General features: G+C 39.9%; 2 protein-coding genes across 6 annotated transcripts; one reads left to right on the top strand and one right to left on the bottom strand.

Moving 5' to 3' along the window:
- Positions 1 to 130: 130 nt before the first annotated feature.
- LOC144033843 (uncharacterized) lies at positions 131 to 4244 on the bottom strand. 3 transcript variants are annotated; one of them, XM_077542203.1, is made up of 7 exons: positions 3977 to 4244; positions 2325 to 2518; positions 2075 to 2262; positions 1845 to 1993; positions 1634 to 1727; positions 1271 to 1458; positions 131 to 1054 (listed from the first exon to the last, which is right to left on the bottom strand). In XM_077542203.1, the coding sequence occupies exons 3-7, from the start codon at positions 2221 to 2223 to the stop codon at positions 810 to 812; spliced, it is 825 nt and encodes a 274-aa protein (XP_077398329.1). In that variant the 5' UTR covers positions 2224 to 2262; positions 2325 to 2518; positions 3977 to 4244; the 3' UTR covers positions 131 to 809. The 3 variants fall into 3 exon arrangements, with proteins under 3 accessions (XP_077398329.1, XP_077398328.1, XP_077398327.1); XM_077542202.1 differs by lacking the exon at positions 2325 to 2518 and having other exon boundaries at positions 3466 to 4244; XM_077542201.1 differs by lacking the exon at positions 2325 to 2518.
- LOC144033839 (uncharacterized) lies at positions 3672 to 27248 on the top strand. 3 transcript variants are annotated; one of them, XR_013288102.1, is made up of 21 exons: positions 3672 to 4572; positions 5818 to 5929; positions 6858 to 7080; positions 8042 to 8125; positions 8322 to 8413; positions 8495 to 8577; positions 9590 to 9701; positions 9910 to 10084; positions 11507 to 11611; positions 11776 to 11873; positions 12027 to 12088; positions 14248 to 14359; positions 14935 to 15136; positions 16390 to 16467; positions 16729 to 16829; positions 17524 to 22290; positions 22563 to 22682; positions 23102 to 23155; positions 24170 to 24317; positions 24407 to 24574; positions 26129 to 27247. XR_013288102.1 is itself a non-coding variant. In XM_077542184.1 (20 exons), the coding sequence occupies exons 1-20, from the start codon at positions 4512 to 4514 to the stop codon at positions 24485 to 24487; spliced, it is 6870 nt and encodes a 2289-aa protein (XP_077398310.1). In that variant the 5' UTR covers positions 3672 to 4511; the 3' UTR covers positions 24488 to 27248. The 3 variants fall into 3 exon arrangements, 1 of the variants encoding a protein (XP_077398310.1); XR_013288101.1 differs by having other exon boundaries at positions 25499 to 27247; XM_077542184.1 differs by having other exon boundaries at positions 24407 to 27248.
- The last annotated feature ends 636 nt before the right edge of the window (positions 27249 to 27884 follow it).

Genomic DNA, 27884 nt, shown 5'->3' with positions numbered 1-27884 from the left:
GTGAAAGTTTTTTTCCAAAGCAGGTGAAATTCTCTGCAAAAAAAAGAAACCGCCTGAGTCCAAAAACTTCGGGAAAAATAGTTTTTAAATAAAAATGAATAAGCACTTTATTTACCTCATTTCACATTTTCACTTGTTGCATAAGCACAAACATAGACAAAGTAACACAGAACAATTCATGTTAAAAAACTCTTCAAATATATATTCTTTTGTATTTAGAGCATGATTTACACCCCACCATTTTATTGCATGCACCAAGCATGTTATACATTTTTCTGTCCACATGATGGCGTAGTCGAGGAATGGAAGCCCTGCAGTGAAATGCTTCAGACTCTGAAGCATTTCACTGCAGGGCTTCACTGCTTTACGGGGCTTCATTTTGCCATCACTACACACAGCTGCGAAAATACAATAGCACACTTGCAAAGGCAAGGACTAACAAACAAAGACGCACACTAACAATTCGCGAGAGTACCAAACAAAAAGAGCTTACAATAGTAAGAATGATAGTCAACAGAAAACGCACATCACCGAACGCGGAAAGGATCTAACAAAAAGAGCTTGCAAAAGGCAAGAATCAAAGCTACCGAAACTAGAATACTTACTAAAAAAAACCAAACAGGCACAAGATCAAGGCGAGATACAAGAACGAGGAGCAGGTAAACGGGAGGTCGAGACTGGTTGGGAAAAGGGGACAAGCAAGAGGAATAGTCCGACAAACTGGTGTCTTCTAAGCAGACCATAAATAAGGAGGCTAATCAGCAAACACAAGGCAGGTGTGTGTGGTTGGCCTAGGCTCCCCCCAGTGGTCACAAGAGCAACTGCAACAGAAAAAAAAAAACAGCAGGCCAGCCAACACAGAACATAACATCAACAAAGGATCTCAGAACAGAAAATGGATCTGATAGACCGGCAACTTCAAACATGGTGTTGGCTTTAGTGTCACTTCTACATTTTGCACACTGTGCAGAGGTCTTCCGCCATAATTCCACACAGGCTTTGCAACCAATGATACTTCTGCAGCACTGGGTGAAGATTGGCTTGTTGACAAACTCTACAAACAAAAGGATGAGAACAAAAATATTTTGAACAAATTGAAATCATTTTCAAATCAGTTTGAAACTACTGTACTTCAAAGTACTGTACACTTGTATACAGTGTTAGTTGCAGCCAATGAGAAAAATCGCTGCACTTGAGTAGAGACTTGTTTCTGTACAAAAGTTTTGATGCATAGAAAATTCAATTGATGGAAACTGTTCACTGCACTTACTCCTGCATATGACACAGCTAAACCCCTGCTTGATGGTCTGTATCTGGGCAGCATTTACTCTCTGTCTTGAAGCAACAATGGTGAGCTCTTTCATTGCTTTTGTAATATCTGGGAGGCTCTGTGATGCTAGTACAAGTTCCTTTATTTTGTCTGCAACCTCTCCAATGCTTCCAGCATCATCGTTTAGGCTGTGGAAAAACATACTTCAACAATTTATATATGGTAGTGTGGGACATTATTTGACGTAGCATGGCCTTACTAAAATAAATAAATACATAAATAAATTTGAATTTCTAATGAAAGGATAAAAAAAATACAATTAATACCACGTTTGCAAATACGAGTTAATAGTCATTTACACACCTCAATCTCCTCCTCTTTAAACTCTGTAATCCCTGTAAATCCCGTTCTTGTACAGCCAATATATTTGGTGTGTTTTGCTTCCAGGAGGATGAGCCTTTGCAGAAGTGGTGGCAAACAGAAACAAATATATACCGTAAGTAGACAAGTTAATGAGAAGCCAAGAGCAATCACGACATTCGCCAAGGTATACAAATAAAATAATGTTACCTACCTGTGGTGCCCTTAGATTCCAAACTGGAATTTCCCTGTGCATCAGTCATTACCAAGGGGTCCTGATTTCCAATTACATCACACTCCAAATCAATCATTTTGCTGGGGCTCAGCCTCCCACCAGTTACCTCTGTAAGGTACACTGCTGATCTGCAATACATATACACACACACAGAGTATAAACATAAATAGAATATATTGTTAGATATGACCATAACATGGCTGCATTACCTTTGCAATGTTTTAGGCCCCACAGCTCTGGGGGGGCCTGAAGATGTCATCTTTGAAGATGAACTATCCTCTCCATGCACTTCATAAGTACTCGATGAGAAAAGGTCAGAGGGGTTGAAAAGACCAGACCCTCCAGGGAACAGAACCATGTTTCATTTGTCTGTTAAGTACAGACTTTGACTTGAGACCTGTCGTGACATTTAGATGAATAACGCTTTAAAAAGTCAAACTTTAATAAATGGTAACTCACTCCAACGACTAAAAACAAATCGAATTTCTTCAGGCAAAATAAATTAATGGTGGATGACTGGTTAGCACGTCCACTTCCCAGTTCTGAGGACGGGTTCGGGTTCGAGTCCAGGCTCCGGCCTTCCTGGGTGGAGTTTGCATATTCTCCCCGTGCCACATAGGTCTTCTCCGGGCACGCCGGTCTCCTCCCACATTCTAAAGACATGCATGGCAGGTTAATTGGGCGCTCTGAAATGAATTGTAGGTGTGCTTGCGAGTGTGGACGGTTGGTTGTCTCTGTGTGCCCTGCGATTGGCTGGCAACTAGTCCAGGGTGTATCCCGCCTACTGCCCAGACCCAGCTGAGAGTAGGGATGGAGGGTTTCCGAAACTATGAACCACTTTCGAGACAATTGCCTTTCTTTGCCCTAAAATGAAGCACTGCTTCGAGGCATTTGACACACTGCGAGAGCTCCATCTGCTGGTCAAACCAGTGCACATGGAATTTTAGAATCACTTTACAAAGCTTGATTACTTGGCGATCATGTATGAGCCTCGGCATTTCACAAGTTCAATTAAGTTTCAGTAGATGTCTATCTTTTTCAACTGTGGGATTGTGTCGTCCTTTTAAAGTGTGATTTACACAAGTGAAATTGAACTTTCAAATCTTTGTATTGTTTTTGTCTTTGGTGTTCAAAAAAGTATTTTTAGAGTAGGCTATTATTTATTTACACTTGGAAGAGAATAAAATAAAGAATTGGGGAAAAAAAAGAAATGATAAAAGCCTATCTCTCATGGGTTGAGGAACGACCTCGCGATCTGCAGCTTGTAGGAAAATTCCGGCTGACCAGCGATATACTAATACACATTAGTGACGTCAGGAGCTCCGTGGCCGATCATGTAGAGCAGCTCTTTCAAACTGAAGGTCCTGAGTTAGAATTTTGACTATTATTATTTTTATTATTATTTATTTTTACGCTCTTCCAAGTGAAAATATTACTCTGAAATCGTCTATTTGGTCGCACTGTAAATAGAGTCAAATTTACTCGACAGAATTTAATGTGTAAGTGCGGTGTTGTGAACACGGATATTGTTTTTATTATATGGGATATGTATTTCCATAATCCTATAATGGAGAAAATATTTGAGCCGAGTGATCATTACCTTTCCTAATTTTTGTATCAAGTAATTGGAGCTTTAATTACTGCAGGTAGGTTTGTCATCTTTCCCGTGAAACAGTGTGAAGTCGCTGACACGTTTGTGACGTTCAAGGCCTCGTTTGCAGTGGTCACGTGATTTTCGGCATGTCCGAAGCAGTTGTCGGACCACTGCTTCGACACGCCTCCGCTTCATTTTCTCGAATCAGATTCGAGCAGGAAGGCTCGAGCGTAACATCTCTAGCTGAGAGTTGAGATAGGCTCCAGCACCACCCGCGACCCTTTGTGAGGAATAAGCGGTCAAGAAAATGGATGGATGGATGGATGGATAATGGTACAAAATAAAATAAAATGCTTAAGCCAAGTATGTGCCCTAGCTACATCCAAAGCAAAGTCATTCCAGTAGCTACGCCAGCTAGCGTACCAAATTAGCTGGCTAAAGTGTTACTGTTAATTTTGGAAAGTATGCGCGTTTGTAAATCATTTTAAAAAAAAATATTTATTTATTTATTTTTTACCTGGAATATGCGGCTAAGTTTTTCCGCAGACATGTCACTGTTTCTGAGAGAGACACGTTTGTCCTTTCTGAAGACGCTAATCATACAATGCTTCATAGCCATCTTTTGTACTAACAGCTAACTTCGAACCACTGATTTAATTTCTCCTCCGCACACTTTCTCACGAAAACCTGCTACCGGAGAAAACAGCCACCGCTAAACGCGCATTTCCAAGTACCTACTATTAACAGACGTGAGATGACTATCGGACAAAAACCTTTGTGTTTTACATCGCGACACTCCACTTCAGAGATTTTTCATGGGCAAGTTAATTAACTTTATGACGGCGGCGGCGCCATCGTGACCAAGGTACTTTATACGTCAGAAATCTCCGTTTCCCGAAACATTCCCAGCGTCATCGCTATTTTGTTTGCAATGAGTCCATAATGCCGGCGCCCGTTTCAAATGTAAAGCGACCTGAATGTGACACTTGCGTTACAGAGTAGGCTAGTTAGAAAATCTTACAAGCCAACTTGTGTCTGGACTCGGAGCAGTCATGGATGACATGGAGAACGTCGAGGAACTCCACGGTGACGAGTTCAAGTTCTCTGAAAAAGGTACACAGGATTTCCCACGTTCATGATAGTTTGATAAATTAAACGGATTTATGGTTTCTGATTATATATGCTGTTTTGGGGCTACTGGATTATTATCCAATTTTTTATCACATGAATGTACACCTGCAATCAATTCCGAGGTGACAAAAGTAGCTATACTTTCTCAGTACTGTACTGCATTTTAGTAGAAATAATGATACTTAAATACGGTTAAAAGATTCAACTCCTATTATGAAGAAAGAAAGAATAAAGCTATAAAAAGAATAGCAATCTGTAAAATGTTGAGAAAACTAGTGATGGTGATGATGATGATGATGATGATGATGATGATAATAATAATAATGTTTACCATCAGTGATATAGCCTACTATATCCTTTTTGTTCGCATGACTTATATTGTGCTTTTATTGAAATTGAGAATCCCGTTACTAGAACAGTGCGATACTTGAGATTTTGGTATCGATCGATACCAAGTAAATACTGGTGCCACTATCACCGATACCAAGTACTTTTAGGTAAGTGGTGTCCAAACAATGGCCCGGGGGCCATTTGCGGCCCGCCGTCCATTTTTTAGTGGCCCGCGACATATGCTAACAATGGCATTTGACTCAGTTCAAATAAAATAAAAACAAAAATGTTTGGGGATGGTCAAAGTAAGAAGGAAGGGTCTCGAAAAACACAGGTGCTATTAAAGGTTATTAAATATTGTGCACAAGTAATACACATTTAAAAAAAAAAAACAACAACCTAATACTAGTACTGAAACTAACTAAAACTAAATTAAAACTAAGCATTTTGTAAAGAACTAAACTAATAAAACTAACAGAACCACCCTGAAAACTAAAATGAAAAATTCCAAAACTATAATAACTCTATTGCCATATTACAAATAAATTAGTTTATATACTGTCGCATTTTTCTAAGTATGCAAAAGCACAAATAAATTATTTGTTCAATTTTTAGGACTAAACACAATTTCTCTTCATAACATTATGTGGCCCTTGCGTCCTTCTAATTTTCTATATGTGGCCCTCAAATGAAAAAGTTTGGACACCCCTGTTTTAGGTTCATAAACTATAGTATTTTGAATCATTTGTCCTATTAAATAACCCGCCCCCCCAATTAGACTTTCTTGTAAGGTTCTTAATGCTTACAGTTTTCATCAATGAGATCCACGTTTAAATCTTATTTTTACTTTCAATTGTCCTGCTCTAATGTATTTTTTTTTTTTCTCCACCTCACTAGAGCTCAAGGAATATGCGCAAGACATAGGAATTGATCCAGAAAAAGAGCCAGAGCTTATGTGGCTTGCCAAGGAGGCCATGCTTTCCCAATTGCCGGTGGGATGGTTGGAGCGGTGAGTCATTGGAGGTCATACAGTGCTCCATTAAAAAAATAAATAAATAAAATACTGGTAACCAATGAAAATGAGACATTGCTTTTGAATTGGGGTTCAACAAAATATCGTTAGACCGTTGCTTCAAATTGTCACCTCTATTTTAGGGCAGACAGATCATCTTCTTTGTCGTCTTATTCTTCTTCAGCGGCATTGTGTCAGCGACAGCTAATCGGTGTTGAAAATGTGTTACTTAACACGCATTACGTCCCCATTCACCTCTTGCGAGTCACCCCTACCATGAGTCGCATGATGCATTCAGAAATACTCCAAAATAGCAGTGCTTAGCAAAACAGACAAACAACACACATAGCCCAATTTGTTGACGTATATAAGCCTACAACACAACTCCCGTGATTCGGGCCCGTCGCTTGTCACTTTCTGCTTTTGCTCTCGTAAGCTTTTACTCGTTTTTGTTTTTACTAGCTCCTCCCACTAGCTACCGACTTACTCCCGCTAGCCGCTCTTGTTAGCTGCTTTCGGCGTCGCTTAGCGGGCTTCACTACGGCTGCCAAGTTGCCGTCGCTCGCCGAGATGCTCGTTTGCTCACGCACAAATTGGTGGTAGGCTTGTGAAGTGTGGTGTCTCTGAGCCACCATAATGTATGTGCTCCTGCGAGCTTCTAATGCCTTCAATATTCATTGACCACTAGATGGTGCTAGGGACTACTCACTGGGTCTTTAAGTGCTGCTGTATTGGAAATGAATGCATGTGTTAAGTAGCTTTTATGCTTCAATGTATCTCATGTGATCACATTCTGTTTTACCCAAATATCCATAACATGATTAACTTGAGGTTTAACATATTTTGTCCCTTAGCTAGGTGTGAATGTACACACTGGACGATGTCATCTTTGTTTGACTAAAATCTTCTGACTTCTCACCGGCAGTGAAGATGAGAGTGGGAAAACTTACTACTACAACTGGCAATTGGACACATCCATTTGGAAACATCCTGTCAAAGTGGACTACAGTGAGCGGGTGGTTCAAGAGCGTGAGCGTCTCCTGCTTGCACCTGTTGATGGAGTGCCTGTTGTGAAGAACAACAAGAAGAAATTGAAAGAAAAACATGAGGAAAGGAAAAGGGTGAATACATCGCTGAAAACACAAGGAGTAAGTTGTTAACTAGTACCAATAATTACTTTTTATTTGTGTTTGCTTTTGTTGTTTTTGACCAGTATTAGAATTTGCTTGATGGTGGGATGATAATGATGGAAACATAGATTAATTTGCAAAATACTGTCCGTGTTTAGTGAGTTTCTCAACTGGTCTGAGCTCCTGTTTTTTTGTGGCCGGATTGAATTGATGTACGGAGCCCCTCTGTTGCAGATTATTAAACTGTGCGAACTGATTAGTAAACTGTGCGAACAGATTACTACAATGTGTGAATAGATTAGTAAACTGTGGGTACAAATTATTAAACCGTGGGTACAGATTTGTAAACTGTGGGTACAGATTACTAAACTGTGTGAACAGATTAGTAATCTTTTCAAACAGATTAGTATTCTGTGCAAACAGATTAGTAAAGATTGGGGGGGTGGGGGGGGGGGGGGACAAATTATGGCCAGCAGATGGCATCATTGTATCTCAATGGGATCATGTGCATGGTGGATCTTAGGAAATAAAAACTTCAGAAGGATGTGATGTTATTGGTCAAAGCATTTGTCATATGAAATCTAAATCACAGAGCTCCACTAAACCAAAAGTCACTGTTGTGCAAAAAATGTATCTTTTCACAAAAAAAGCTCGTTTTCTCCTTATTTTTTCCATTGTGGCTTGGTGTCACTCAAATTACACATTTTTTGAAATGGTACTTACTACAGAACGGAATAAGGTAGAATCATACTTTTTTTTTTTTTTTTCTAATGAGAGGAAGGAATCAAACCGTTTATATGGTACCCACCATGTTAACGTAGTCATAGCACACAGTTTTCTGTTTGCTTGAAAAATGAATGAAAATGCTCGAAATCGGCTGGTATTCTAGGGGTTGTTTTTTGGATAATGTTTGGCAGTAAAAGAGTTAACCAACATAAGTATGAATGATGTGTGACACAAATGACTGGTTACACTTCAGGAATCAAGAGAGAGCGATCCAGAACCAGCAGAAGATTATGGTAATACCGTTTCTGGAGACCACTGTGTTTCACCACAGCAACAGGTACGTTCCCTGATCAATAGGTATCTACTCTCCTTTGGTTTTGTCTGCTTAATACTTGTAATAACACGTTGCAGCCTTGAGTGTTTATTCTTAACCTTTTGATCAAGTCATCATTATTTAAATAGCGCTTTCAAACAGCCGCTTTATGATAATAGTATTTTGTCAAGTCAGTTGTTCATCCTGTCATGTTCTAAAGCTGCTGGGAGAGTTTTTCAGCTCTGATCTTGAGCGAGTCGATGAAGAAGGGGAGCATGGGTTGGCGAAGAAAAAGATTCTAGCAGCTGAAAGGTTAGTGCTGTGGTCATGGGAATCTGATGCTGATGCTCGGAAGATGGACTTCACAAAAATACGTCACTTTGTTTTTGTTAGTTATCTTGCATGTGCAGCAGCCATAAGTGGCGTCCAAATCCTTGAAGAGCACCCTGATGAAGACTTTAAGTTCACTGAAGAAGGTACAAATGAGATAAATCCACATTCCTAATATTCAAACCTATGACTGTACCCAGATGAATGTGTCGCTGATGTTGCCATTACTGTAGACCTTTTTCTAGTGATGTTCAAATGAAACGGATACCTCGAAGCTTGGTTCGGACTTCCTGCCAGGCAATGTAGCATACAGGGTAGCCTACATTGGCACGTTGATGGCACCATGGAATTTATTTAACCTCCAGATTCCCACGCAATACCCCGGCCAACAGCTGAACCCAGAATGTTTTGTTTTTTTTCCACTTTGGTCCCATTTTAAATCCATCCCCAGCGTGTTGTACTAGTGAGCGCTAAGCTAGTTCATCCCTCATCTGGCCAGCAAGGATGTTTGTAAACTCCCTTTTGTTTGTTGCAAGGACAGTGTGAGAGTCTGCCAAATATTCGTGTACATACACTCAATTTTACTGGGTGTCCACACAAATTACCGCAGACATCGCTACTCCCACAAATGGCATATCACAAATCTATCATCAAGGTCTTGACTGCACCATTAGAAGTACCAGTATTTATAATTTGAATATTCTGTGCAGCAATCCTCCAATAATTGATATTTCTATTGGAAATTGATGGGCTACCATGCCCTGGACAAAGTACTTACCAGCTGTGTGTGGTATCCTGTAACATGTTCACATACCTATGATCTTCAGAAGGAAATCAGCTTCTGAGAGGGTTTGACATTTGTGTATTGAATGAGGTAGGGAGGGCATATGCTGACTAGAGTGAGACATTTACATTTTTGCCAATGTTACATTTACATTTTTGCCAATGTTACAAATAGTTTGAGAATTGAAACAATTTAGAAGTGAAATGTCACAAAATTGGTTGTCGACTGTAGCTTGCAGAATATTTGATGATTACACCCTCCTTGAATTAACTTCAAAAGTAAAATAAAACCATAAATCTATATTACTCAGTACTATTGAGCGTAATATTCTAACAGTTTTACTTGTTTTTTTTTCATTCTCACTACCTCAACAGGAATCGAGGAATTTGCTCGGGATCTAGGCATTGATCCAGAGAACGAGCCTGGCCTCATGTTCCTCGCCAAGGAGGCCATGGCTGCCCGACTTCCTTCAGAATGGATTCCTATGTAAGTAATCAGACATGTTTCCCCCAGTGCACCGCACTGGCCTATTCCAAAAGTAATCATCTTCTGTCAAAATCATTCTATTGTTATTTTATGCATGTTCATTAGCAAAGCTGAAAGGTGAAATATTGCTGATCAATAAAATCCAAATTGTTGTCATCACTAGTACTTACCAGTTTTATCAATTACTTCTTTGATCGGAACTTCACAGCAAAGATGCGAGAGGGGATATTTTCTATCACAACTGCCATTCAGCCACATCCATATGGGAACATCCTTGTGACGTGCACTACCGCAAACTGGTGGCACAGGAGCGTGAGCGCAAACGGCAGGCCGCTGCTCTTTTGGTATCAGAAGGCAAACAGAACATGGAGAAAACAACTAGCGTAAGTGTGCCTTGTGTTGTGTTGATGCCATGCTAAGTGTGTGTGTCAAGTTTTTGAGGAGCGCAATTGGCATGCTGACTGCCACAGTGTCCATCAGAGGTGTTGCCTGTGAATTGAATGTTTCTAAGCTGTCTCCAAAGACGTTTGACAGTTTGGCAAGTACATCCAACCGGCCTGGCTGTTTCCTTGTTCCTTGTCCCAACCTATCTTCCATACAAATCTACTCGCAAAGCCGTAATGATTCTTGGTTACCAGCAAAAATTAAAAAAATTAAAATTGTCTTTTTTTTCCCCCCTATTCTATTATTTGTTATTTTGCATGTGTATAATACTTTCCCTTAATTTTGGGTGAGTTTTTTTTTAAAAATTTTAAATTAATGAATTGGAGTTTATCAGCCTTAAAATAATGTATAAAGTCCATCATGAAATGTTACCAATTAACACACAAATCAAATAAAAAAAAAAAAGAAAAAAAAAAAAGAGGAAAGTGAGTACAAATAAAGAGGAACAGATTTTTTTTTTTTTTTCAAAACCTAAATACAGTTTGTGGAACAATCTGGATTATATTACAAAATCCTCTCTCAGTCTATTTGTATTTTTAAAAAAATGTATAAAAGTGGAATTACTGGAAAAATATATTTAGCACACTGTGCTATTGAATTATTTTGTTTAATTGTTACTTGGAAAGCGTCTTGACTGTTTGCTGTCATTTATTTTGTGTTGATCATTTTTTTTATGTTGATTAGGGGCAGAGATCACAACGTTTACTTCTTTGTGTCCCCTTTCATTTTTTTTTTTCTTTTAAAGAATGAAAATTTGAATTGATTTCTAAATATATTTGAGAATATTTTTATGCCACATTAAATGCTGTGGTTATTTTGCTATGTGTTCAGTCTTCTGGCCTTTTATTTATTTATTTATTTATTTATTTATTTATTTTATTCATTTTTACAGAGACACTATCGTCAAGTTAGAGGATGCAGTTTTCAAACTGCTAGCACAATTTCAGTATAGCCTCACTTCACTTCCTGCCCCTGCTTCTTCACGTCTCTGCCCCCTCCCCTGCCCCCTCCCCCGCCCCCCCACCACCACCATAAAAAAAACACCTACATTACACTGACGTGTGTGCACGGCGGCATGCCACAGCTCACCTGTTTTCTGGATTTGGTCATGTGACGGTCGCAAACTGAGCCCTTAGGCACTGTGATGTCATTTTCAGTTGATGGCTAGTGGCAAAATGGCCACCCACTCAGATGGATAAAATGTATGGATTTTGCGGCTACATTTATATTCCACAAACGCAGTATTAATCAGAATACTGTGTTTAGACTAGTGGGTGTGCATAGAACATATTATTGTAACCATTTTTTGACTCGACTTGCCCTTTAAGACAATTTCAAAGTACTACATGTGTGCACATAAGGATTCCAGAGGCGCTGATGCTGATTCAGCAGAGGTGATGACCAAGCCAGAAGTGATTGACAATTCGCCTAATGAGAACCACAGTACTGAAGCACCACAGCAACAGGTACATGCGCTGTTTGCTACTTACCAAACCAATTGACACAATCTTGCATGCTTGCTCGTGAAGGCTTCACATCTATTGAACCATTATTGCCATTATTTTCATGGGAGCTTGTTTACATGACTGCTAACTGACAAGCTGTTTTGTCCTTTTTTTCTGTCTTGAAGCAACAAGCAGAGGTTGGCCTCTCTGACAATGGTGCTTGTTGTGTCAGTCAATTGGAGAGTGACGCCAAAGAAAAATGGGAGAAGGAAGCTGCCAAGAGGTTTGCTACACTTTCACTCATGGACAATTGGATCAGTAATTCAGTTTGTTGTACTGTGTGACTCCAGACTGGAGCTCAAGTTGTCATGTGTCATTGTATTTCCATTTCAAATGGAATGTAACCTTTTATTATCCACCTTGTGTCTGCAATAAGCACAAGTTGCCAACAGATCCACGAGGAGCACAAGGATGAAGAACTTTGTTTTTCTGAAGAAGGTACACAATACATTGATCAACATTACCATTCAAAGCTCAGGTCACATTAATGTAACAGCCTCCTGGGAAAATCACAATTTAAAGTTATGTTGTATTATGTGGTCATGTCACTAACTCATTCGTAATGTGTTGATCTATACTGAAATATTGATTTGAGGTCTTTATGCTGTACAAATGATTCTCAAATCAAAATATTTGTAACCCTAAGATGATAATGTTGTATCCAGAGGCTGGGTAAAAGAGTTTATGATGAGTTTATGATGTTTTCTGGCGTCTTCCCTGCTAAATTAACCAGACACGGCAGGGCAAGTGTCAAGCTCGACTCTCTTCATTCAACTCTCTCGAACGAGGCTCGCTCAGTTACACTTCTCTCTCTTTTGCGCTCAGGACATGCGCGGTACACAAAACACTTCATTCAGCATGTAAAACTAAAATACAAAACCAAAAGCAATCATTCACAAAACAAATATAAGTCAATCCAAAGTAAATAAAAAAAAACATACATTGGCAAACGTGTAACATATTGATGGCTTTGATACTGCAGTCGTTTGATTTCATATATATGGTACACAGTTGGTGGTTGGTGGGAACTCCTATTTTCCTTCTGTCTGAGTAAGTGCAATGATGCCACACTGCCTAATCAATCTGTTTGATTCTGTACAATGGCGCTTGAAGCCAGAATATAAACTGAGTCATGTGAACCAAACCAAATCAGAGAATACGAGGCAGTTAGTTACACTGTGTGCACAATCATTAGGCAAGTATTTTGACTGTCATCATTTTTATACATATTTTACAAAGCTATACACTTGAATGCTTACTGGGTGTAAGCATATGAGGTGATGTGTTTTTTATGTAATTAGGACCATCAGTCCATAAAACTTTTGAAAAATCTCTTCAGCTATTTCTTTGCCCAGTCTTGATGTATGTGTTGTTTAGAGGTTGTCGGGTTGCAGCCTTTCTTACCTTGGCCATTTCTGTGAGCTGAACACCCGGTACAGCTCTCGGATCTCCAGGCAGTTTGCAGTTGTGGAATATGATGGCACTAGAGGATCATGGGTTCCTGGTAGCCTCATGTCAGGATTACCAATTTGCCATCTATTTAACACAACACAAAAAGGAGAGAAGACACTCAGTTCAAGGCTTGCGGGGAGAGAGAGGAACTGACTGATACAATTCACAGCAGACTGGCTCGAACCATTCTGCTGCGTTAGATGTTGTGGTTCTTCAGCTTTTTGAGTCATCTTCAAATAGCCAGGTTATGTGAATGTGAGTGGGAACAGAGCAAAGCATTCTTCATTGCAAGCAGAAACAATTTTTCTTTGCAAGCAAAGCAGTCTTCATTGCAAGCAGAAGCAGTTCTTCATTGCAACAAATGTATGATAAAATAACATGGCTTAAGCTATGTGGATGTGAGTGCGGAGCAAAGTATTCTTCATTGCAAGCAGAAGCAGTTCTTCATTACAGCAAATGTATGATAACTTATTTACAATTATTCCTACACCTCACGTTTGATTCGTCTCAAATCTTAAGTTAATTTGCATCATTTACTCTCCACATTTCTTACGACTTCACTATTTTTGCAACAAAACATTTGATGGTTCTGAGATCACGCCCTAGTGTCTAATTTTAACAGCGCTGCATTTCTCTGAAAGACTTTTTACAGAAAAGAGAATTAACTGACTTGGAAAAGTCAAATTATAATTTTACTTTTCCAAGTTAATTCTCTTTTTCTGGCCACAACCTCCTTCATTATATAAATACAAACCACCTGTTATGGTTAATTCCAATAAGTTTTGAGGATTATACAACTTGAAGTTGGAAAATACACATAAAGATCATGATATGGTAAAAATACTGACTTGGCTAATAATTGTGTACACAGTGTATGATGAAGCAGACAGAAGTGAAGAGCACAATGTCAGGTGCTGTTACTAGGGCAAGTTTGACATCTTTGGCCGTATCCAGGTACAGAGGGAAAACATGGAGCTTTATATGGCACTAAACACTGGAGTTGTTTGAAATTATTGAATAGGGTTATATAATAATTACCAAACAATACCAACTTTAGTTTTACTAGGCGTTGGAGCTTAGCGGAAATTAGTTGTACTGAACATGAGTATAAAGTTTTCTATCTTTTAATTTGCTTTGTGTTTCAGAGATTTTGCAGTATGCACGGGACATAGGCATAGATCCAGCGCGAGAGCCAGAGCTTATGTGGCTTGCCAAGAAGGCCATAGCTGAAAAACTGCCTTCAGGATGGTTAGAGCGGTAAGTTACTTGAGGTGATCCAGACATTTTTAGACTTGACTACCATGTTGCACTCTTTCTGAAATGAAATTCCAGTGAAAAGTTTCATATCAAATCTGGTTATTTAAAATGGAATAGTACCGTATTTTCCGCACTATAAGGCGCACCTAAGAGCCTTCAATTTTTTCAAAAGCTGACCATGCGCCTTATAACCCAGTGCACCTTATATATGGATCAATATTGAGCCGCAACAGGTCTCGCTGTCAAGACGCTATTGGTGACCCTGCATGATCGGTGACACGCATGCACAGAAGATCCCGCCATCTTGGATCGCTAGCTAATACTAATACTTTACCTCAGAGAAAATAACAAAACAGCTGTTTATTCATTTTGGGAGTGAATGGAGTTGTCAGAAAGATGGTTTGTAATCTATTAATAAAGTTTGACTGACCTATCTGACTGTTTTGTTGACATTCCCTTTGCTGCAATGAGTTCATATGATGCTAGAAGGTTGTGAAGGAATGAATGATTCATTGTACACTAACAAATAGAAAAGACCTGCTCATATAACCTCTCTTCTGACTTGATCCTTCCAGGGAAGATGAAAGTGGGAACATCTACTTTCACAACTGCCAATTAGACACATGCATTTGGGAACACCCTTCAAAAGTGAACTATAGGCAGCTGGTGGTTCAGGAGCGTGAGCGTATCCAACGCATGGCTGTTCATGGGCCCACTTTGGTCAAGAAGGTCAAGAAGAAAATAAAAGAAAAACAGGAAGAAAAGAAAAGGACTAAGGTAGCACTCAAAACACAGGGAATGTGTTGTTTTTAGTACAACACATGATCACGTCCAAAAGTATTGGAACAGGTTTTTTTGGGGGTTTTTTTTTTTAGCTGAATGAAAATGTTTCTGTTTGAAATCAAATCGATAAACAACACGAGACAACAGGATACGCGGGACTGAAAATGGATGTATAGGTGTGTAAGTAGCACTGAATGCCTAGACTCAACTTCATATTTGGGTTTTGCCAGTATACATTCACATTCACAGTGTACTAGTTATAATTGAATCACCAACATTAAATTTGGGAGCCGTCAAACAGAAAGCTAGCATAGTAGTAATTGAGGGGATATGGACATAGTCAGTTGTTGGGAATAACTGCCTACTAACGGAGTTAGGTAACGCCCTTCTTTTTTTCATAAACAGACTAATCTAACTAATTATTCTCCCATAATTGAAACTCTTATCGTTATTGTATGGGGAATGTGTTGCATTACATTTTATTAGTTTCAAGGCTCGAACTAATCTTACAAGACGTTGTGCAGTTGTGTACAGTACAAATTGACGAGTAGCAACTCACCGCACGTTTCGCGACCACCGGAAACACCGTGGATTGTTGTGAAGTCTGGCAGGTGTCGCGGTGTATAGGCAACGTAAACAAAAGTGGGGCAGCCGAGCCGATCTAATGGCTAATAGTTTTAGGAATATAGTATTTTTTATTTTTATTATGATTTTAATTTATTTTGTGATGCAAATTTTTAGTTATTGAATGACAGATTTTTACTCTGTGTAGCACTTTGTATGCAGCAATGGTTGGTTTTAAGTGCTTTATAAATAAAGCGCCGTGTGAAAATTAAACGGCACTAAAAAACTACCCACCAGAGGGTGCTGGAATGCACAAATGGAACTCAACCTGACTTTTTGAACAGATGCCCTGGTTTTAATAACGTGACATGACAATACCGAAAATGTGACAGTTTTAATGTTGCGATATCACGATCTTGCCGTTATCGTTACATCCCGAGTATTCAGTGCACAAGAAAATCAAATGAAGTGGCCTTACTGTTCCAATACATTTGGATGTGAGTGTATGAGGAACTTGCTGATTGCTGTGATAATTATTACTCATTATAGAGGTAAAATCTATTGTACACAAAATTAATAAAATAGCAATGGAATACTGTCTTGGTCTTCTCAATTTGATTTGAAAAAAGTGCACCTTAAGTCTGTTGATCTCTCAGTCTCGATCTCTTTCTGTGCATGTGCAGAAGAAGAATTTGCGTAGTATTTGTGTAGATTCAACAGAGGAGATTACAAAGCCCATTCCTGAATCATCTCAGCAACAGGTACATATGCTGTGCTTCATTCTGCTTTGAATGTCCGCGTCAAAATATATTCATTTATTTTAATTTTGTTGTATCAAAACTTGCCCTGCGATTGGCTGGCAACCAGTTCAGGGTGTACCCCACCTACTACCCATAGCGAGCTGGGATAGGCTCCAGCACCCCCGCGTCCCTTGTGAGGTTTAGACAATGGATGGATGGATGTATCAAAACTTGATTTATTTGCGTGTAAGCAGCATGTCGTTTTTGTTTTGTCTCCAAAAGCTGTTGGGAGAGCTGCTGGATTCCCCTAATATTCCGTTAATGGATATCGAAAAAGTGGGAAATGAAGAGGCAAAATGTGAGAAGACTGGGATTGCCATGAGGTCTGTTTATACAAGTAGAAAGGAGGTGTACTGTGACACGACATCGACTAGATTCCTGACTGGATGTTATTTATTTGTTGTTTGCTGCCGTTTACATCGAGTTAGTCATTTTAATATATTTACATTTGTAGTAGGGATGTAACGATACCGGCAATATCGTGATATTGTGATATTAAAACTGCCACAATATCGTCGTCGTCATGTTCATGATATTTAAAAGCTACACATCTGTAAAAAAAAAAAAAGTCATGTTGATTTCCATCTGTGCGGTTATAGCATCCTCTGGTGGCTATTTTCTTAGTGCAGTTTAATTTTCATTAGGTATGCTTTGGCCCTTCTATGTTTAAAATACACCAATTGTCAGATGAAGGGGATTGTAAAATGCTTTGAAGTGACTCAATACGTGGAGAAACTCAATGTGGGCTTGCATTCGCTAGTAAGTGCCTCAATATTAAGTGTTATTAGAGATTGAAGGTAGTTGCTGATATTTACAAAAGCACAATATTGTGCTTTTTTTTTAGTATGAGCTTATGTTTTTACAATAATGTGACCTTTTTTAAATATCGCCAACCTCCCCACAATATCGTGATAATTATTGTATCGTGAGCTTCATATCGTGATATCGTATCGTGATATTTGGATATCGTTACATCCCTTAACACTGGCTTCCCCTTTTTTTTTTTTTTTTTTTTAGGAATAATAATCACACAGATAATAAACCACCTCTAAATGCTGATGAATATGGTCCTCTAACTGTTGAGAACACAGGGGGAAAAAGCCATAACTATGAAATTACGACAGAAGAGAAGGCAGGCAGGGACAAGGACAGGATTGAAAAAGAGCAGGGTGATCTCAGACAGTCAAATGTAGAGAAAGCGAGGAGGTGCATGGAAGTTGATTTGTATGGTAAGGAGGACACACAGCATTTAATGAAAGAGGAGACAAAAATGCATATTCTCCAAAAAGATATGAAGAAAAGAGAAGTCGGGGAGGGCTGGCAATGTCGAAGTGAAATGGAGATAATGTATCCCTATCACAAAGACCTCGTAAAAGAGGAAGGAGGACGATTCCATGCAGATCTCATGAGGAGAGAGGAGGAGGAGGAAGAGATGAAATTGCTAAAGGGGAGAACGTTGAGAATGTGCCGCTACCAGAAGCAGCTGAAGAGAGAGGAAGAGGCGGAGACAGAGCGCTTAATGAAGGAAAAGGAATTGAGAACGCAGCACTTCCAGTTAAAGCTCAAGAGGAAGGAAGAGGAGGAGATGGAGCGCTTAAAGAGGGAGATGGAAACCAGAACATGTCTCTATAAGAAGGAACTAAGTGCCGAAGAAGAGAAGGAGGTGCAACAATTTCAAAAGGAAAGGGAGAATAGAAGACATACCTTGCAAGAGGAACTGAGGAAAGAGGAAGCAGAGCAGGAAAAGCAAATTGAGCAGTTGAAGAAGGATAAAGACTTGAGAAGAGAGCGCTACATAGAGAAACTGCAGAAAGAAGAAGAGGGAGAAGTTGAGCTGTTTAAGAAGGAAAAAGAAAAAAGAATGTGCCTCCTAAAACTAGAGGAAGAAGCAGCGGTGGAAGGATTCAAGAGAGAGAGAGAGATGAGAACAAGTTTCCGCCTGGAGGAAAGGAAGAAAGAGGAGGCAAATAAGTTAAAGCAGGACAAGGAGACTAGAATACATCTTTTTCAGAAAAAGATGATACAAGAGGAAGAGGAAGAGATAGAACAGTTGAAGAAGGAAAAGGAGAAGCAAATACGTTTTCGCCAGGAGGAGCTGAGACGACAGGAAGAAGAAGAGTTGGAGCGACTAAAGGCAGAGAAAGAGGCGAGACTGTGTCAACAACGGGAACAGCAAAGGAGAGAGGAAGAGGATGAGATGTTGCGGAGGAAGGAGACCAGAAAAAAAATTGAGATGGAGCTCCGGGGAAAGGAGGAGGACGAGGTGGAACAGCTGATGATGGACAAGGAGAAGAGAATGGCTCTCCATTTGGAGGAGCTGCGGGGAGATGAAGATAAAGAGATACGGCGCTTGAAACAAGAGAAGGAGTCTAGAATGCATCTCTGCCGCAAAGCGCTCATTCAAGAGGAAGAGGAGGAAATGAAGAGGTTAAAGATGGAGAAGGAGGCAAGAATCCAATGTCGACAACAGGAGCTGAGGAGAAAGGAAGAGGCACAGGTTGAGGAGTTGAAGATGGAGGAGACCAGAGTAAGGATGGAGATGCACCTTTGCAATGAGAAGTTAGTAAAAGAAGAAGAAGAGGTAAAACAGTTAAGAACACAGATGGAAATGAGAATGCGCTCACGCCGGGAGGAACTGGAAAAAGAGGAAGAGGAGGAGGTGAAGCGGTTGAAGACGGAAACTGAGATGAGAATACAACTTTGCCGGGAGAAGCTGAGGAGAGAGGAAGAGGAGGAGAAGGAGAAGTTGAGGAGAGAGATGGAGGCAAGAATGTGTGACCACCGGAATAGGCTCACAAGAGAGGAGAAGGAAGAGGTTGAGCAACTGGATACTAAAAAGAAGGTAAAAATAGAACTCCACCAGGAGAAGCTAAGAAGGGAGGAAAAGGTGGAGACAGAACAGTTGGAGACAGAAAAGGAGGTTCGAGTGTCTGTCTGTCGGGAAGAGTTAAAGACGGCAGAAGAAAAAGAGATGGAAGACCTGAATAGGGAGAAGAATAGATTCAAGTCGGCGATGGAAATGAGGATGCGGCTCTGTGAGGAAGGTCTCAGGAAAAATGAAGAGGACGAGACCAAGGAGATGAAGATGGAGAAGGAGCAGAGAGTGCGCCTTCACCTAGAGAAGCTGAAAAAAGAGGAAGCGGTGGAGGTGAAAGAGATGAAGGCGGCCAAGGAGGCAAGACTTAATCTCCACAGGGAGGAGCTGAGGCGAGAGGAAGAGGAGGCCATGGAGCAGTTGAAGGCCGAAAAAGTCAAGATGCATCTCAACTGGCAAGAGTTGCGCAGGGTGGAAGAGGAGGAGGAGGTGGAGCGCTTCAAACAGGATAAAGAAATGCGAATTTGTCGCTTTCGAGAGGAGCTGAGGAGAGAGGAAGACGAGGTGGAGAGGTTGAAGGAGGAGGAAAGTGAAAAAAGGAAAGAAATTGAAACGAGGATGTGTGTCCGCCAGCAGGAGCTGAGACGTGAGGAGGAGGAAGAGCTGCAGCGTTTGAAGTCCGCCATGGAAGCAAGAATGAGCCTGTGCCAGGAGAAGATGAAGAGGGAGGAAGAAGAGGAGTTGAACAATTTGAAGAAAATGAAGGAGGCACAAATGACACTTTACCTGAAGAAACTCAGCAAAGAGTTAAATGAGGAGTTTGAGTGCTTGCAGAGGGCGAAAGAGATGCAAATGCACTTCCATCAGGAGGAGCTGAGTAGAGAGAAAGAAGAGGTAGCAGAGCGTCTGGAGACTGAAAAGGAGGGCAGAATTCAGCTCAACCTGCAAGAACTGAGACGAAAAGAAGCGGAGGCGGTGGAGCAGTTTATTAAGGAGAACGAGAAGCGATTAAAGATTGAGATGGACAAAAGAATGAACGCTTTCCAGGAGGAGCTGAGAAGAGAAGAGGAGGAGAGCGCAAAGCATCTGAAAAAGAAGAAGGAGATGAGAATCAGCATTTACCAGGAGGAACTGAAGAGAGAAGAGGAGGATGAGGTGGAACGTATGAAGCGGGGCAAAGAAAATAGAATATGTCTCTGTCAAGCGGAACTGAGGAAGGCGGAGGAAGCGGAGGTGCAACTTTTGAGAAGAGAGAAGGCGACGAGAATGTGTCAGCAGAGGAACGAGCTGAAGCGAGACGATGACGAAGAGGACCGGGTAAAGACGGAGAAACTGAAGAAGATCCGTGTCCGGCAGGATAAGCTGAGAAGAGAGAGAGAGGAAAATGCAGAGAGGTTGAAAAGCGAAAAGGAGATGCGATTGCGTTTCCGCCAGGACAGGGAGAAGGTCAGGAGGACAAGTGTGCGCCAGGAGGAAGCCATCAAAGAGGAGGATGCAGAGTCGCTAGCGAAGGAAAAAAAGAGTCTGTCAAATGAAGATAAAAATAAAACGCATTCATCCAAAGAAGAACTGAGGGGAGAGGAATGTGGCGAGCAGTTAAAGAAAGAGAACGCTTTGAAAGCACATCTGTGTCAGGAGAAGCCCGAAACGGATGATAATACGGAGCCTCAGAAGAGGAGAAATGATACAAAAAAATCTGAAACGCAAGTAGAGGACGGATCGAAGAGCGAGAACAAAACATGTCTCCTTCTGGAGAAACTGATACCAGAGAAAGAGGAAGAGAATGGAGAGGCTATAAACACAGAGAAGACTGAGGAAAAGGTGGCAGAGTATTGGAAAGAAGAGAAACCGAAGCCATTGCAGCTTAGTCAGGACAAAATCAATACAGAGAAAGTGGACCATGAGAAATTGAACAAGGAGAAAGAGAAGAAAACACATCTTGGCCAGGAGGAACCGAGCAAAGAGGAAGTGGACGAGCTGGAACGACTGAAAAAGGAAAAAGAGCACAGAACGCATCTCCGCCAGAAGGAGCTGAGGAGGCAGGAAATGGAGGAGGTGCAACAGTTGAAAAGGGAAAAGGAAACGAGAATTCTTCTCCGTCAGGGGGAGCTCAAGAGCGAGGAAGACGAGAAGGCGCAGCGTTTAAAACGCGAGAAGGAGCGACGAACGCGTCAACGCCAGGAGCAATTGAGAAGACAGGAGGAAGAGGAGGTGGCACGGCTGAAGTGGGAGAAGGAGAAGAGAACCCGTCTGCTGCAGGAGAAGCTGTGGAGAGAGGAAGAAGAGGAAAAGTTGAACCGAGAGAAGGAGAAGAGAGCACGTCTCCGTCAATTGGAGCTGATTAGAGAGCAAGAGGAGGAGCGGCTGAAGAGGGAGAAGGAGAAAAGAGCACGTCTTCGCATGGATGTGTTGAGTCAAGAGGGCGAGGAAGAGGCTGAGAAGTTAAAAAAGGAAAAGAGGATTTTTCACCAAGAGGAAGTGAAAGAAGCAGAAAGGTTAAAGCAGGAAAAAGAAAAAGGAATGTGTCTTCTCCTGGAGGACCACAAAAGAGAGGAGAAAGTAGAGTGGTTGCAGAAGGAGAAGGGAAAAAAGTTACATCTCTGTCTGGATGAGATGAGGAGAGAAGAAGAGGAGGAGATGGCGAGGTTGAACAGGAAAATGAAAAAGAGAATGCGTCTCCATCAGGCGACGTTGAAAAGAGAAGAGGAGGAGGAGATGGAGAGGTTGAAACGGAAGAAGGAGAAGAGAATGCATCTCCGCCAGGAGGAGTTAAGGAGAGAGGAAGACGAGTTGGAGCAGTTAAGGAATAAAAAAATGGGCCTCTTCCAATTGGATCTGAGGAGCGAGAAAGAGGAGGAATCGGGGAGATTAATAAGCAAGAAAGAAAAGAGGATGAGTCTTCATCAAATGGACCTGAGGGGAGAAGAGGAGGAGAAGAAACTGAAGACAGAGTACAAGGAAAAGCTGAGGTACACTCTAAATGAAGAAATATAGAGTAATTTTGCATCATATGACGTAAAAATACAGAATATAAGCAGACATATAGCTTAGTTCAGAAAGTTGACCTGATTGAGCTTGATTCAGTTAAATCAGCAAAAGAAAAAAAATGGTGTTGGCTGCCACAAAGGTGTTAAATGAAAGCTAAATTGGAGCCTATAGTACTTTTCAGCTGCCAATTGAGGTTTTTACGCTGGAAAATGTTGAAGTGTTTGATGACTATCTAATCTGCGCACCTCCTAAGGGCTTTGCGCCAATGTCTGCTGGCCAAGAGGAGAGATGAGGAGGCGTTGTTGATAGCTGACCAAGAGGAGGAATTAACTGAATCTGTCCTGGAGGGCGAGGAGGAAAAAGTTAAGATCAGGTCAGGCAAAAAAAATTTTGAAGTTCAAAAAAACAAACAAACAAAAAAACAAACTTTAATTACAGCTTTTTATGTTTTTGTTACTAATTCCCTTTCATTAAATATATTTTTATACTGTTATTATCCTGTACATTTAGGAACACTAACATACCATCTTCACTTTTATAAATGGTCATGTGGACTGCAAATTCCTAATTTATTAATTTTGGTACTGTACTAATATCTTAGGACTGCTAAAATATATATATATGTATATACTGTATATATATATATATATATCTGCGATTGGTTGGCAACCAGTCCAGGGTATCCCCTGCCTACTGCCCAGAGCCAGCTGAGATAGGCGCCAGCAGCCCCGCGATATATTTGATAATATGTATGTGTCGGGTGTGTGTGTGTGTGTATGTTTGCATTTGCAGGCAGGACCGTGAAAGCTTTCTGAGGGCACTTTGCATTTCACTGGAGGAAGACAGGTCAGTTACTAACGCTTTGTATGCCATATAAAATGTACAAACTCATGTAAATAAACCTATTAAAATATTATTACTATTTTTTTTATCAGCGAGTTCCCCAACATTTTGACTCAAGTTAAACCCTCTTCTAAATCACAACCCATTATGTGTCATTTTAATGACTGACATGTAAGATCGGCCTTACAGTTGTTTGACTTTGAGGCCTCACGTTGTTAACCCAAATAAGTTAACACAACACATTTTTTTTAGTTTTCTCACTTTTCTTTTGCGTTAACTCAAAGGTTTAAGTGTTACAGAAATTGAATGGTTTGATGACACCCAACTTAATTTTTTTTTTTGTTGATAATAGTTACTTAGAGGCTTTCTGTTTCAGCAACTCAATTATTCTCAGTTACTACTGGATTAACAGACAAACAACCTATGGACAATTCAGAATGTTCAATTAACTTACCATTCATATTATTTTTCGGAATGTGGGAGGAACACTACGCATCGAAAAGGGAGTTCGATGCGTAGTGTAGCCACAATTTAAGGGCACGAGGGGCAGAGGCAATGGAGGTCCATTGGGCGCTTGCTGCACCATCATGTGGCCTAGTACCCGGAGAAGACCCAGCCAGCCACCATGCCACCTGCTATGAGGATGAATCAGATTTTGGGGGAAATAATCAGTTGTGGTTGCCATTTTCATATAACAAGTTTTATTTTTAGTATGTACTATAAAATATTCTTTGTAAATATTACCATTTTTTAAACAACAGAAACAAGATTTTGTTTTTTTTTTGTTTTTAAGTTATCCATAGCCAAAAACTAGCATAATTCAATTTAATCAAATATTGTTCGTACAAATTTCTCATAAAAGCATACAAATTTCCACCAATTCAAAAAGTTAAGTAAGTCTGAGTTGCATCAAGGTGTCAAGACAAGTACTGGAATTGAAGTGTTATTTTTAAGAAGAGTTATTTAATTAAATTGAATGCATTTTTATGGCTTATGTAATGAAGTCTTATTTTGTAGTCCTCAAACCGAGGACCTGTATGGTCTCCCCACACAAAGGAGGCAATACTTTGAGCATCTGAACGCCGAAGCCGAAGACGAGCTGCAGGAGGAGAACAGCAAACATCAGGACGACAGCGTGGAAAACTTTCATTTTTTCAAACCGGAGGTATCTCAACTATTTGTATTTGGTTTTCCACCATCTGGGTTAAATGAGGCCCAACATATGTCACGTTTGCTGATTGTGTGTCACAACAGATGGGAGACATGAAGATCGTCCATCTGACCGATTCAATCTTTTGCGAGACTCTCGATCTGATGGGTCACGTAACATGCTAATGAATGAGGGCTGACTGATGAACAAACTCAAATCGACCTTGGAATTTCTGAATGCAATTTTGAGGAGGAGAGGACTGCTACCTATTTGTAAGCTTTATTTTCTTAATATGGATAATTACTGTACTGTATGTATATTTTATCAAGGCTTGAAATAAGCAGTTTTGCGTCAAAATGTGTATTTTTGCACCAACTCATTTTCACCCAAAAACGTATACATACGTTCTATTTTAAATATTTTGTGACCCAAAGACGCATTTGGTTTTTTTGTTTGTTTTTTTTGTTTTTTGTTTTCTTTTGTTTTTGTTTTTTGTTTTTATGCTAGAGCATTCAGAAGTCTTTGATGAAGCCTCTCAACTGCAAAGAACGGTTGACTAAATGGTAGTTATTACACAAATGGCCAGCAGGTGGCGGCAGAGCAAAGGAGATCAACCATTTCTGAATAATGATGAAACTTAGCTATATTCTAATGCTAATTGCTGCAAAATGGAAACAGATAGAAATATACTTTTTTTTTCCTGATGAAAGAAGAAACTTAAATTTTTCTTTTGGTAGGTTCCATGTTATTATAGCAATAGAATACAATATTCTGTGGACTTGCAAAATCAGTCAGAATCCAGTACAGCCGGGAGTGAACGGGATTGCTTCTGTGAAAATGGCTGGGAGTGAATGAGTTAATACGGGTACTCGTCAAAAATTTTGAATTTCCTCGAAAAAGTAATTTTATTTCTGTAATTCCATTCAAAAAGTCTACCTTTTATAGATTATAGATTTATGGCCCACAACTTAATCGATTTCAAGTATTTGTTTATTTTTACATTATTTGTGCTTCCACCTCATAAAACCCATGAAAACAGGATGTCAAAAAAATAGAATAATGTCTTTTGAATGGGAAACAAAAGATGGAAGGATGGATGGATGAAAAAGTAATTGCAATATATTTTCAACATCATTCAGCCTTTATAATGATTGACATGATTCATTTTTTATGTATATGTCATCTCCTTTTATTAGACCACACCCACATGGCTGAAGTAGCAGCATCAGATCTTCTGTGGTGTGCTCTGCGACCAAATGTTCGGAAGTGCCACACCGTACTCTTCTGTTCTCTGTAGATTGGTTTTAGGGTGGGAGCAAGTTTGACCACATCACCCCCATCCTGATATCGCTGCATTGGCTCCCGGTGGCCCTCTGAATTGAATACAAGGTTTCCCTCTTCAACCCATCAGTGCATTCACAGTCATGCCCCAAAATACGTCCAACAACTCCTTTTACCTAAGACCACCTCACCAACCATCCTCAAACTTCCTTTAAGTCCCCAAAACCAAGATCCAGACTATGGGCGGATGCTGTGGAATGTTCTCCCTGACTGCCCGAGGCCTCCGCAGCCTATTGACGTTTTAAAACCGGCTCTTAAGACTTTTATTTTTGCAAAAGCCTTTTGCTAGGCTTTTTAATATTTTTAATGATTTATTTATTTTTTTAACTCTTAACACTTTGAGAATGTTGAAATATAAAGTGCATTACAAATGTATTCTCATTAATGTGTGTGCCTGCTTGCGTATGTATGTAATTGAATGTATGGACTCTTTACCTACAGTGGTGTACGGTAAATAATACATGATGAACCATCCATCCATTTAGGTAACTTACGGGTGAGCAGGAGCCTATCCCAGCAAACTTTGGGTGAGAGGCGGTGTACACCCTGGACTAGTCCCCAGCCAATCACAGATGGTTGATTATGGATTCAAAATTGCATATTGAACAAAGTTTCATTTGAGCATGCATCCAAAAAAATAAAATAGGCTATAAAAAAAAAATAGAACTATGTGCTTTATTAAAAAATGTCAATCATAAACATTTTGTGCATTATGATTTGGTCAGAGGGATGCAGTACCATCATGCAGACGCAAATAGAATTTCCTGTAAGTTTTTCACAGAGGATAAAGAATATATACCTGTGAGTATTGTTGCATTCTTTTGCATTATGTTTTAGAGTTGTAAAACAGACTTGATTGATACTAGCTTGTTTTAAATATACTGTACATCTACTGGTACTTCTCTTTTAGGTTCGGTTTGACAGTAAACTTGTAGGGGGAGTGACATTATAGTTTGAAGACCGTTATGTTAAAACATTCACTAAGTTTGTTTTCAATCATCCAGTAATTTCTATCTCTGAAAACAAACGTGTTTTTTACCTGTGACTAGCATACAAACCAGGCAGATTATCATCATAGTCAAACCACATTTCATCATATTTAAAAAAATAAATAGTCCTCACAAAATAATCCTCACTAACAAAGTTACAATGACCCAAATTAATGTGATATTTTGTTTAAAAATCTTTACTTTTGGTCAGTCCACGTTTGGTTGTCATTTTTACAAATGATTGAAAAATAAAGTGTTAAAAATGGCTTGTTGTCTTTGATTGATACAATGTTAATGGTTGAACAAACGTGCCAGTTTGGGCGTCTCCTGAAAAGTGACGATTTTGGAGGCACAAGATTTTGGCCTGATGCGAGCACGATGAATTTTATTTATTTAGAGTAAATCAGAGGCACTTGAAATGACATCACCGGTTATTAGTAGTGATGGCAAAATGAAGCCCCGTAAAGCAATGAAGCCCTGCAGTGAAATGCTTCACACACACGTAGGGGCTTCAAGATGATTCATTTCCTCGACTACGCCATCATGTGGACAGAAAAATGTATAACATGCTTGGTGCATGCAATAAAATGGTGGGGTGTAAATCATGCTCTAAATACAAAAGAATATATATTTGAAGAGTGTTTTAACATGAATTGTTCTGTGTTACTTTGTCTATGTTTCTGCTTATGCAACAAGTGAAAATGTGAAAAAATGAGGTAAAATAAAGTGCTTATTCATTTTTATTTAAAAACAATATTTTTTCCAAAGTTTTTGGACTCAGGCGGTTTCTTTTTGTGCATAGAATTTCACCTGCTTTTGAAAAAACTCTTTCACATGGTACTGATGAAGCAGGGGTGCATCGATATGAGACAGCAAGTTTGTATAAACTTGGAAGCGCATATTTCTGTGATTCCCAGTACTGAAGGGGATTTTCAACTCTGGGGATATTTTCTTCTCTTTCTTGCTGGTTCCTTGAACTCCATCGCAAAAAAAGAAGCTCGTCGTCGTCGGTCAAATCGAATGCAAAATGCAAAGAAGTACCGCAGTAAGGGACCCGAAAACACAAAAAGTGAAGGGGAATCCATAGCGTTTCTTTGCCGCTTTTATTTCAAACTACACTCAAACCTAGCGAATCATTTCCTGAATCAGTCACGTGGTACACCCGCTTCGCGGGGCTTCAAACGTCATCACGTACGTCATCGACACACGCATTGAATCGCCGTTCATGAACCACTCATCTACATTACTCGGC

The sequence above is a fragment of the Festucalex cinctus genome, chromosome 13 (genome assembly GCF_051991245.1).
Source record: "Festucalex cinctus isolate MCC-2025b chromosome 13, RoL_Fcin_1.0, whole genome shotgun sequence".
In the NCBI taxonomy this organism is placed as follows: Eukaryota; Metazoa; Chordata; class Actinopteri; order Syngnathiformes; family Syngnathidae; genus Festucalex; species Festucalex cinctus.
Note: the sequence above shows the minus strand (reverse complement) of the source record. Positions and strands in the feature narration are given on the sequence as shown.